The sequence below is a fragment of the Lipophrys pholis genome (genome assembly GCF_963383615.2).
Source record: "Lipophrys pholis genome assembly, chromosome: 13".
Classification (NCBI taxonomy): Eukaryota; Metazoa; Chordata; class Actinopteri; order Blenniiformes; family Blenniidae; genus Lipophrys; species Lipophrys pholis.
The window spans coordinates 5999549-6010576 of NC_137632.1; the positions used below are offsets into that span (position 1 = coordinate 5999549).

At 41.2% G+C, this 11028-nt stretch overlaps 2 protein-coding genes across 2 annotated transcripts in view; both read left to right on the forward strand.

The window, feature by feature from the left end:
• The first annotated feature begins 1661 nt into the window (after positions 1–1661).
• Positions 1662–4838, forward strand: jagn1a (jagunal homolog 1a). The gene is made up of 3 exons (XM_080478757.1): positions 1662–1764; positions 3194–3294; positions 3940–4838. Exons 2-3 carry the CDS (start codon positions 3206–3208, stop codon positions 4400–4402), a joined length of 552 nt encoding a protein of 183 aa, XP_080334883.1. The 5' UTR covers positions 1662–1764; positions 3194–3205; the 3' UTR covers positions 4403–4838.
• Positions 4839–6045: 1207 nt separating this feature from the next.
• Positions 6046–11028, forward strand: part of tfg (trafficking from ER to golgi regulator) — a 17439-nt gene continuing 12456 nt past the window's right edge. The window contains exons 1-3 of the mRNA XM_080478001.1: positions 6046–6185; positions 7989–8202; positions 8303–8386. Of these exons, the coding sequence (XP_080334127.1) occupies positions 8019–8202; positions 8303–8386 (268 nt within the window). The 5' untranslated portion in view covers positions 6046–6185; positions 7989–8018. The remainder of the gene's footprint in view (positions 6186–7988; positions 8203–8302; positions 8387–11028) is intronic.

Consider the following 11028-nt stretch of genomic DNA (forward strand, 5'->3'; position numbering starts at 1 on the left):
TAACTTCTGTGAAACTTTGCGACACTCGTCAGGTCCGGCGAAAAAATTTTATTATTTGAGGGAGTTACACATTTGGCTTGCGAAATGGCTCAACGGCGCCACCTGCAAAATTGGAAAACGGTAGCGCCAGAATCCTGTTTTGAAAAGCAGCACACGTACGTAACAGGCCAAGACGAACAAAAACCTCAACAGGAAGTCAGACGTTTTGAGGAATATGGTGGATTTTGGGGAATATTTGCCCAAATTTTTTTATTTTTCTACAGCGAACTCATCCCAGAGGGAAACTCCGATCTACTTCAGCTTGGGCTCTTTTGACAGAAAACAGGTTGAAGAGCAAAATTTATTAAAATCTCTCGCAAAAGTGTGGGGGCGTGGCCGTGACCACGCCACCAAGTTTGATGTTTCGCCATGAAACACAAAGTGCAGTATCAACAGCTTGAACGTGGTCAGATCGGCCTCACAGTTAACACATTGCGTCTACCCTCAACGCAACCATACAACAATTAACATCATCAGCCATGGCGCCGCCTGCTGGAAACAGGAAGTGGAGTGAAAATAACATGTACTGCTCCTTTCGGCCTCAAACCTCACATGTTGCATCACAGTCCGGTCCTCTTTACATGAATCTCAGTCATAGATCCAATTGATGGCGTGGACGTGCGCACGCTACAAATTTTAATGTCCGCCATCAAAGAGGAAGTACACTGTAAATAGCCTCAACATTGTCCGTTCGGGCTCAAACTTTACACATTGCATTGACAGTCGTTTAAGAGAAAATAGAAATACGTCATGATAATGACAAGAAAACTAAAACATCAAAGGAAAAACTGATAAAACTGAAATATGAGAATAAAATTAGACATGGATGAGGGGGACAGAATATTACTGAAAAACGACTATTGTGATTTTAAAAACAAAGTAGTTGACACAATAATGTTTTCAAAGTGTGTTTAAAGGTTTTAACACTTTCAATTGTCAAGGGAAACACTGGCTTGATGAGGCTTGTGTATATCTAATTAAAACATTAACTGCGGTCACTGCAGGGAACAGCATCTTTCCAGAAGCTGCTAGACTGTTGATCTCTGCTGCCCTGCAGCTCTGCACCCCCCCCCCCCCCCCCCCAAATAACCTACCTGCAACGAGAGACACTTTCTTTTGTAGTGACATGACACGCCTATTTATCGTTTTACTATTGAAGACAGTGTACATAATGTTTTTATTGTGCCTATGCTGTATCAGTTTTATATTCTATTCTAGATTACTTTCAATTTTATGGTTTACGTATCTATGTTTTGGTGCCGACCGGTATTTGAGTACATAATCTCGTACCACGTAACAAAGAAACCTTGAAAGTAAATACAGTATACTTCTACATACGTTTACACAGAGAAGAATACTGTGTTAAGAGGAGCTTGTTTTTTGAACATTGCTGGCTGATGCATTATGTCTAAAAATTATAAAATTGCCTTTACAGTCAGGATCCATCCATGGTTTTGTCCACAGTCCCAGATTAGAGAAGATGCGTGTAGATCTGGGTGTGATGGAGGAGATGTGTGTAGATCTGGGTGTGATGGAGGAGATGCGTGTAGATCTGGGTGTGATGGAGGAGATGCGTGTAGATCTGGGTGTGCTCTGAGGACAGATGCTGATGCTGCGGGGGAAGGGCGATCGGTGCGCACTACGCACGCGCAGATCTGCTCCTCATATTCATTCATCACATCCTCCGGAGACACAACCTGCAACAACGAAAGAGGGAAGTACGCGGTAAGTACGTACAGTCAGAGTGAAATATCCTCCTCTGCTATCGTGGGTAGATGATAAAACGTCTGTAGCCTCACGTAAAACACGGATCTGTGAAGATCCGGAGGCTGCAGCTGCGGCTATCATGTGTTAGCCTGTTCTCCTGCAGAGCTCAGCTGATAGTCCTGAAAAACAACAAATATCTCTATATATAATATATCAGTTTTCATCATGGTGTCAGAAAGAGGAGTGTTCTGCTTGATATAGCTCAGTCTGAGTCATTATCTGGCTGGCTTGGTGTTTTGTTTTTTCTGTTTTTTTTTACATCAGCATTTTGGCCACACGTCCTCTTATTATATCATAGGCTAATTACTTATGTGGGATATTGTTGTGAAGATGATGTTAAACAGTCAGTTTTAATGTTAAATGAAAGTTATTTTGATTCGAGACTTTCTTCATTTTTGAACTGTGACATTAAATATGTTGCTATAGTGTTTTTGTCAAAAACAAACAAACAGATGAAGCAATAATTAAACCTTTATTAAGTTGTCTATATTTTTGTTGTTTTTATGGTTTCATTAATACCAACAAGTGCCATACCTTACTGTATTTATTTATTTTTTTAATATTTTACTGACTGACATTATTATCACTATCACAAAATTATAATATTCATCCTCTGTGTGGCTCAGGTGGCTGCGCTGGTTGTTTTTCAGTCATAATGTTGCAGGTTTGATCCTCCATCTCGGCCAAATTACATAATTTAAATGTGCTTGAGCGAGAAACTGGACCCAGGAGGACTCCCGTTTTGACTGTGAGAGGGTGAATGTGACAAACACTGTGAAATGCTTGGTGACAGCTGACGTAGTGAAAGTCCACCTTTTCTTACAACTCGTGACTTGATGGTGTAGTTCAGGGGTGTCTAGCGCTCGGCCCATGGCCTGAGGGTCCTGATTTACCCACTGGGGGTCACACTTTTCTGGTTTGGCTCCCAGGGTTGTCTCAGGCAGGGTAATAACATAACTCTGAGGGCCAAAACTGAAATTCTCTACCTACTTACCCGTGGCACCAATGGTGTATTTGGCTGATGGACTTTTTTTTAGAAACGTTCAGGTTGTTCAGGATAGATTTTGTAGAGAGTGCTTTAAATCTGAATATTTCCAGGCTGTACTGGTGATTTTCTGATCCAGAACTAAAGTGAAATGTTTTTCATATGCCGTCACTGGTCCATCACAACTGAAATGAAATCAGACTGTATGAAGTCCCAAAACTAAAGTCAGCCCAGCAGTTAGAAAACTGCCAACAGTTCTCTGGATGCTGCACTTCAGCAGCCCCCTGCTCCCAATATGTGTAGTTAAGATCATAGGTTAGGGTGGGTTTAAAGGCCAAGACAGAACTTCCCCGAGGAGGATCAATAACGCGTCTAATTATTAATTTGTGTGTGTGTCAGTAGGTTTCTGTAAACATGACATCCCGCGCTGGCCTCAGAGCTGCAGGCCCGAATGGAGCTGAAGTTCGTCACAGAGAGAGGGTCGTCCCTCATTACCAGATGAGGTAAGTCACTTGTGTATGTCTGAAGCCACGTTTACACGGACCTCCGTATTTTACAACAACAACAAAAAAAGATCTTTCCCCCTCTATGTTTTCAAAAAAATCTTCATTTACACATGATCGTTTACAAAAAAATTGTTTTTTACACGGACCCACATATACACCTGGTTCAGAGCTACAATGAGCATGCCAAACCTGTAGGGGGCAGTGTAATGAGAAGCTTGAAGCCATACTAGTCTATCAGAGTCCTGGAAAAAAAACCACAACAATGGCGCAAGTTATTTCCTGTTCTTTCAGCGAAACAGTTTATTTGGACCGATAAGCAAGCGGTGCTCCTCCGAATAGGGCGTTAGAATATAAACAACAACAAGCAGCTTTCACTGGATCCATTTTCATCACGGCGTTCAGACTGTAAACACGGGTCGCCACACGGTTGCCATCGATGGCGCTTCATATTGTGACGTGAATCTCCGTCTACCCCGCTTTAGGTGCAAACGGAGACACGCAGCTGTGTTTATGTGTACAAGCAAGAAACGCAGACAAATATCACAGTTTTTGTAAATACGCGTAAACGTGGCCTGAGACACTGATGTGATCATTTACGTACGTTGAGAACCTGGTGGGGTTTTTTTCTTTCTGTTTTTGCAGCGCTCCGCTCAAGTCAGAATTACGGAAGTTGAACCTGGTCCACCTCCTCCTGTGGCTGCTGGTGGCGGCACAGATGAGCGTCAGCCACTTTGACCTGCTATCACATGACACGGTGTGCATGCCGTACCAGTGGGAGTACCCGTACCTACTGAGCCTCCTCCCGCTGCTCTTCAGCAGCCTGTCCCTGCCAAAGAACAATATCAGCTACTTGGTCCTGTCCATGATCAGTGGCGGGCTGTTCTCCGTGGCGCCTCTTATATATGGCGGCATGGAGATGTTTCCTGTGGCTCAGCAGCTCTACCGGCACGGAAAAGCCTACCGCTTCATTTTCGGCTTCTCTGCAGTGACTGTCATGTATCTCATCATGGTGGTGGCGGTTCAAGTACACGCCTGGCAGATATATTACATGAAGAAACTTCTAGACTCATGGTTTAACACCACTCAGGAGAAGAAGAAGAAATAATGAAGCGGGAAAAGAAGCCAAACTGTTCTATACAGTGATTGATCCTTCTAATTATTATCTACTCATTATTATTATTATTATTATGTAACGCTATAGTTTAGATTCTAATAGTTTTACCACACAAATGTACTCTTCATTGAAGTGTGCAGATTAGTCCCGAATCCCTAGTTTTATTCAAAGCAGAAGGTTTGTTTCTCATTCATGAGTGAAGTCGCAGCAGCAACAATAAACTTCTTCACTCTTTTGTTCAGCAGGAGGTTTTAATGGGTCAGAATAAATTTGTGATGATGCCATTTGTCCAAAAACAACATCTTAATTTCAGCAGAATCAATGTATAGGGTGCTCACATCATGGACAACACTTACCACATAAATTGTTTTAACTCTTTTTTTTTTTTCGCCTTTGTTGCATATAACAAATAAAGTTGAAAAATCTGAATATATGTTTGCACTGTCTTGTTTTTGGTTCAAGTAAACTTGTCGTTAAGTCATAGGGTGACATTTACCAACACAGATACGAAAGTAGATGTGTGACCACAATGAAGGGACCAAAAGCTTTAGATAATATTCTGTTCTTTTAGGTTACCTTAAGATACAAACCAGACCAGACACTCTTCTGAAGTGTGTGTGACTGTCAAATCACACACACTGTGTTTGCCCTGTTATGCCTTCACCCGTGAAAGTAGATGAATGTGAATCGATGTTGTGTAAACCAATTTTTAAGTTCTAGAGCAGAGCAGTGACGCAAAGAAAAACAAAATGCTATGGCTTAATAGCTTACATAGACTTGTGGTTTGTTTAATAGGAAGCTATGGAGTATGTTCATTTGTCCTGTAAAATGCATGGGAGAACATGCAAACTCCACATACATTGTCACTCTGAGGCTAACCGCTGCCTCGCCATATGGCCCAACTGGAATATCCTAACTGAGAAACGTTAATCTACATGCTCCAACAGTTCATTCACCAAAAGACGTTGAACGTCACACAAGAAAGTATATTTTCATTTGCGCCTATTCTCTATCTAATGCACAAAGATAACTTTTCAATCATTTATGACCCCTTTTGAGGCAAACCTTTTCTACAAAATGACTCCAACATCTATATTCATAATTAAGAGTTGTGCTGTTGGTAAATAGAATACAATAGAATAGAATAGAAATACTCTATTAAATACTCTATTAAACTTAGAAGGAAATTTAATACTAACTATTATATTTATATATTATACTAACTATTATATACTGTATATATATATATGGTGGAAATCGGTGGAATGGGGGAAATACTCATAGTAGTTGTATTTAAAATATTTACAGTATTCACTGTTCGACAGACGCATTAAGACTAACATATAAAAACCTTCACAGTGACTAATATGTGCATGGAAAGAAAGGAAATAACACGAAAAATTGGTGTCAAAATGGTACAAATCCCCAGTTATTTCAAGAGTTTTTCTCATCAAACTATAATTAAACAGCATGTAATTAATTATTTAAAAAAAAAAAAAGATTTAAAATCATCCAGTCTGAATGTTGTTGTGTGCCACGTAAAGCGAAGTAGTTACCCACTAAAAAGAAAAACCATAAAAGTGACCACACTGCCCTTCGCTCCGGATGGTGTGCGCATGCGCGGAGCGAATGCCACGTACTGGTTGACGTCGAACAGTCCGGACGACGCTTCCTGATGCTGCCGCCCGGCTCGAGCTAGGCTAGCTAACACCTTTGATTCTTCACGGTTTGGACAAGCCCGTGAGACACAGCGTGGTGTAGTCGTCTGATTCAGGTAAAAAGTCTTGTTTGCTTTCGAGCCTCAGCCGTGTTACGACTGACTTTTACTCACACGGCGGTTTCTGTGTGGCCACTGTTCCGTCGCGAGTTAGCATGCTGGGGCGCAGTTAGCGCGAGCTGGCTAACGTTACTTTCGCTGCGTAGGGAGCTAACTGCTAGCTCACGTCAAACAGGTGTCGTGGCTGATCACAATGGCGTTTTTATTAAAAAGACACGCTTATTTACTTTTCTATTTGCTCTACAGAGCGAGAGATTCACACACTATAAAGTCTAGGCTCTGAACGGTCGCTCTTATAAGTTACCCAGAATCACTTCTGGCAGGATAAACACAGGCAGGTTTACTAGAATTCCCCGTCTTTGACTTTGGGAATTAAACATTTCGCAGCTTTATATCGGGATTGTGTTGTTCACGGTGTCATGAGGGCCACGGCCTGTTCGCTGTTAATGGGCCACTGACAGATGACTGTGCGCCTTTCACCATCACCGTAAACTCAATTATCCTGCAGCGGCGAGCCTTCAGTCTCATTACATGGCACATCAAGCTCACATAAATGGACGTCAGTAGAAAATCGGTTGTCGCCTCCTATTTAAAACTGTCGAATGCTAAACGTTAGCCACCGCACAATCCCTTAGCATCCAGCCAATTATTCATCTGGCCGGGGAAGCCAAATCCGCTGCGATTCTGGATTTAAACTCACAGCAGTATATTGTCGAGATTACACCATCAGCAGGTAACGTCACAGTTAAGCCAACACACAGATGCACTCAAACAATGAAGAGCACCAACGTGTGTCACAGAGCACTTGCTTTGCTGACTGTAATATTTGTAATCGTCTTTTATTTCCCCCTGATGATCTTAGATTGTGTTTTTCATTCTGTCAGAGAAGTGATCATATTGTCAGTATACCTCAGCGGATTTACTGGAGGTCATATTGACAGCTTTCTCCTATCAGATGTCTTGACATTGTGGGGCAAAGTCTATCAGTAGATCGGGATGACTTTTAACAGCATTTGCCACTTCACTGGGTGATCTTTGACTGTTAGACTCCGCCATGAGATGAAACGATGTGATACTGTTGCACCAGACCTGTAGAGGAAAAGGAACATGTTCACTCCATCGCTATGTATTTTCTAAAGTTGTGTGGAGATTGTGCCCCTGCAAAATGTCAACATAATCCTCTTGTCCATATTAATGTAATGTCATAAGAATCATCGAATCCTACACGAGTGACCTATTAACCCACTTACTTATCCTGACTTAAATCAATTCCTGAGACCTTGCATAAGCTATGGCATGAATATTTTATTGGCTTTGCATATTTGATGTCTCCTACCATATAACATATCCCAAGATGGTTAGAATGATAAAACAGTGATCATTATTCAATTATAATACCCTCAGTGAAGTGTTTGAGCATGCACCGTTATTGACATTGAGAATGCTAAAGGTTGCACGGTGTTTTGTAAGCTTTTTTCTGATGTAAAACTTTGAACTTGGGGTAGCGTTCAAATAGTAAATGGAAAAAAACACCTTGTTGTCATGTTTCTTCTTAGATCGCAGCTTCCTCCAAAGCATTCATGAAGATGGCAGATTTAAACATGTCTGTAGGTTAACCTAAATTAAAAAAAAACCAACAAAACATAACTTGTAACATTGCCTCCTCTTGTACAGTGCTGTCTGTTTTTAAACTTCCGTCTTGTTTTTCTTGTGATGGTAAAAAAGAGACTGGGATGAACAGAATATGCCTGTTGTTGAATTGGCTGTTTTCAAAGCTCCCTCTCGTCTGCCTCCGTTAAGTGGCGGGAGCAGAAGAGGTCAGACGGCACCATGAACGGCCAGCTGGACTTGAGCGGGAAGCTGATCATCAAAGCCCAGCTGGGCGACGACATCAGGCGCATCCCCATCCACAACGAAGACATCACATACGATGAGCTGGTGCTGATGATGCAGCGTGTTTTCAGGGGAAAGCTGCAGAGCAATGATGAGGTTACCATCAAATACAAAGACGAAGGTCAGTTTCAGCAGGGTGTAAATGATTTGTGTGATCAGGTTTTTTTTGGGAAGTAATAATTTGAATATTTTGACTCATTTGTTTTCTCTAATTTCTACAGATGATGACCTCATCACCATCTTCGACAGCTCTGACCTCTCCTTCGCCATACAGTGCAGTAGAATACTCAAACTGACTTTGTTCGGTAAGACCTTAATGTCTTTTCTGTCTGTTTCCCTCACTCAGGCGTACATAGTTCTGCAGGGGGATTCATTTCTGCAGCAAATTCAAAACATCAAGCTTATGGATGTTCAAAGTCCTGAATAATCTGAGTGTTGTCAGGAAAAGCTGAAAGTTCCAGTTGTTACAGCAGCTGCTCACTGGAGGGCAGGCCAGGCCAGACTTCACCAAACAAACGTCATCGTTTTAGGCTCTAAACACAAGATCTGTGACTCCCTTCTGAGTAATTAAGGTGTGAATTGTTTGTCCCTCCTGTTACTGGTTCAGCAACAGGTATGGCAGGAATTAGGTGGATATGCATTCTCAGAATCTTTGCGTCAGTTATACTGGTTCTTAAATCCTTTAGTCTTTTTGGGATTACCTGATGCGAAAGACTCAGTCAAGAGAGCTTTCATCCACAGAAGATCTGCAAGTTTACCTTGAAAATGTCAATATAATATGTCGCCACAGGAAATACTGTTTTCTTAATCTGTTTATTCAAATTGCATTATATTATCAGTACTATTTGTGAGAGATTACTTTGCAGCATTTACTCACTATATTGTCTAATTCTTATTCAAAGTGAAATTAATCAAATTTTAGAAACAAAAGCAGAGCACAGAAAATGCACATCGGCTTCATATAGAAGAGTAATTTTTTAGTGCTACTTGGCTTTGAATAGTAATTTTTAATAATGCAGTGTTTACTTACTCAAGTGAATCCTTTTATTTGACATGTGAAAACACTGTGACGTCAGCATTTCTTCTCAAACTTATGATTGGGCATTGCTGACAGTCATATGGTCCAGGATTAAATAGTCCTGCTAAACTGAGAAATCATGTTTTCCTTTCAGTCAGTCCAGTTGATTGATGCATTTAACTTAAATTATTTTAATTATGTGAAACCATGCCAGCACACTATTGGAACATATCTCATATATTCTTGGATTCGGTCCAATAAAGTGTATTTCTCAGCTTTAGAGACATTTTGAGCTCAGAATGGTGGAATATGTTATTTTCGCCTTCTAAAATGCTTACGTGTCCCTAAAATTTAGTTTTAGCTGAGAAATGCTTTATGAAAGTTTGGGTAGAGAAGGATTTTACATCCACTAAACCACATTAATCAAAAGCGGATGTTTTCCCTCATTCTATCCACCTTTAAAGATCTTTACAGGCTTTATTTATTCCGTTCCCTCTAGTGTAACATATATAAAGTCACAATCATGTATTGTATGCATGTTAAATATTCTAAATATCTAAAGAAGCCTTTTCTTATCTGAAAGTACGCAGAGGTAAATGTATACTGTTTAGTAGTGTGTTCCTTCATCTTACTTACTAAAATAATAAATAATTGTTGTCTTAAATGTCTGAGGACTACGGATGGAAAGTAGTCCATGGCTAAATCTGGCACATTTACACAAAGTGACTGTACTGAGTGTCCATTAATGTGCGCTGTCCTCTGCAAATAAACTGAGAAAGAATAAAAAAGAAAGTAAATATGATTCACAAATATAACACAGATTTATTATTTCCTCTAGTTTGAGATGCAGAAGCAGTGTTCAGTTCACTGTGTCCTCCTGCCGCTGCTCGTACTATTAGCCTGTGAGCTGGAAAATGTCATTCTTTTCTTTTTCTCCTTCAAACAAACATTTTAACTTCCTGCATATCCAAGCTGAGCCCTGGCTCTTGGTTGCATGTCGCGACCTCACGTGGTAGTTGAAGCGTCCAACATGTGTCAGGGTCCAGAGAGAGTGAGAGACGAACTGCATCCTCAGGACGGCCTGCACCTCAGCCCAGCACCTCCTGACCTCCAGCCTCTCTGTTCAGCATTATCCACACAGACAGAGGAGCTTGTGTGAGGGAGGAATGCAGAGTGAGCTCACATTCGTTCTGTCCCGGTGGGAATTTCTCTTCTCAGGCGATATTAAGTGGGAAGATGAGGGTTGGAAGTAGTTTGAGATGCACATGTGGCGCAGGGGACGTACAGCCCCCCAAGAGGTGCGTGCAATCATCCAGTGCCCCCCTGCGTGGTGTTCTCCTACTCAGTGTTGAATGTTCTGCTGGCAGAGTGTGACGACGATGTTGAGGTTCACACTATCTCTTTCAGTCTGGCTTCATTTGTGAATAGCTTTGTGGACTCAACCCCATGATAGATTATCCCTCTAATCCCAGGTGTTGAAAGTGGAGAGCCAGCAGAATTGGGACAGATCATGAAGTATTTGCACATAAGTATTTCCAAGTAAAAACCTTAAAAGTAAAAAATGATGATCCAGTGAAGTGCTGTACTCAGGCATCAACCTTAGTGACGGGTGATTGAAGCTGGAATATTGCCCACCTGTCTTCCATTGACAAAACATGTCTGTGGCTGCCGCTGAGAATTAATTTGTTTGTGCTCCGTTGGGACTTTAAAACACGATACCAGAAAAAGCAGCAGTGGGCCTTGTGCGTCCTCCTAGATAAATGGAGCAATATTCAGTTTGACATTTGATATACTTGAATCAACCTGAATTGAAAGATCTTTAGATGCCGTTTTTAAGTGATTGAATGCTGTTTTCAACTCTGTCCGAAGTGTTTCGGCCTGACCCCCTCCGACTGACGATCAATCAATTTATTTAAATTCAAATAGTGA

Bases quoted from the DNA above. Each gene is read 5' to 3' on its own strand.
- jagn1a (XM_080478757.1), top strand. From the start codon at position 3,206: ATGACATCCCGCGCTGGCCTCAGAGCTGCAGGCCCGAATGGAGCTGAA. The intron at 3,295-3,939 runs GTAAGTCACTTG...CTGTTTTTGCAG, and splicing joins GTCCCTCATTACCAGATGAG to CGCTCCGCTCAAGTCAGAAT.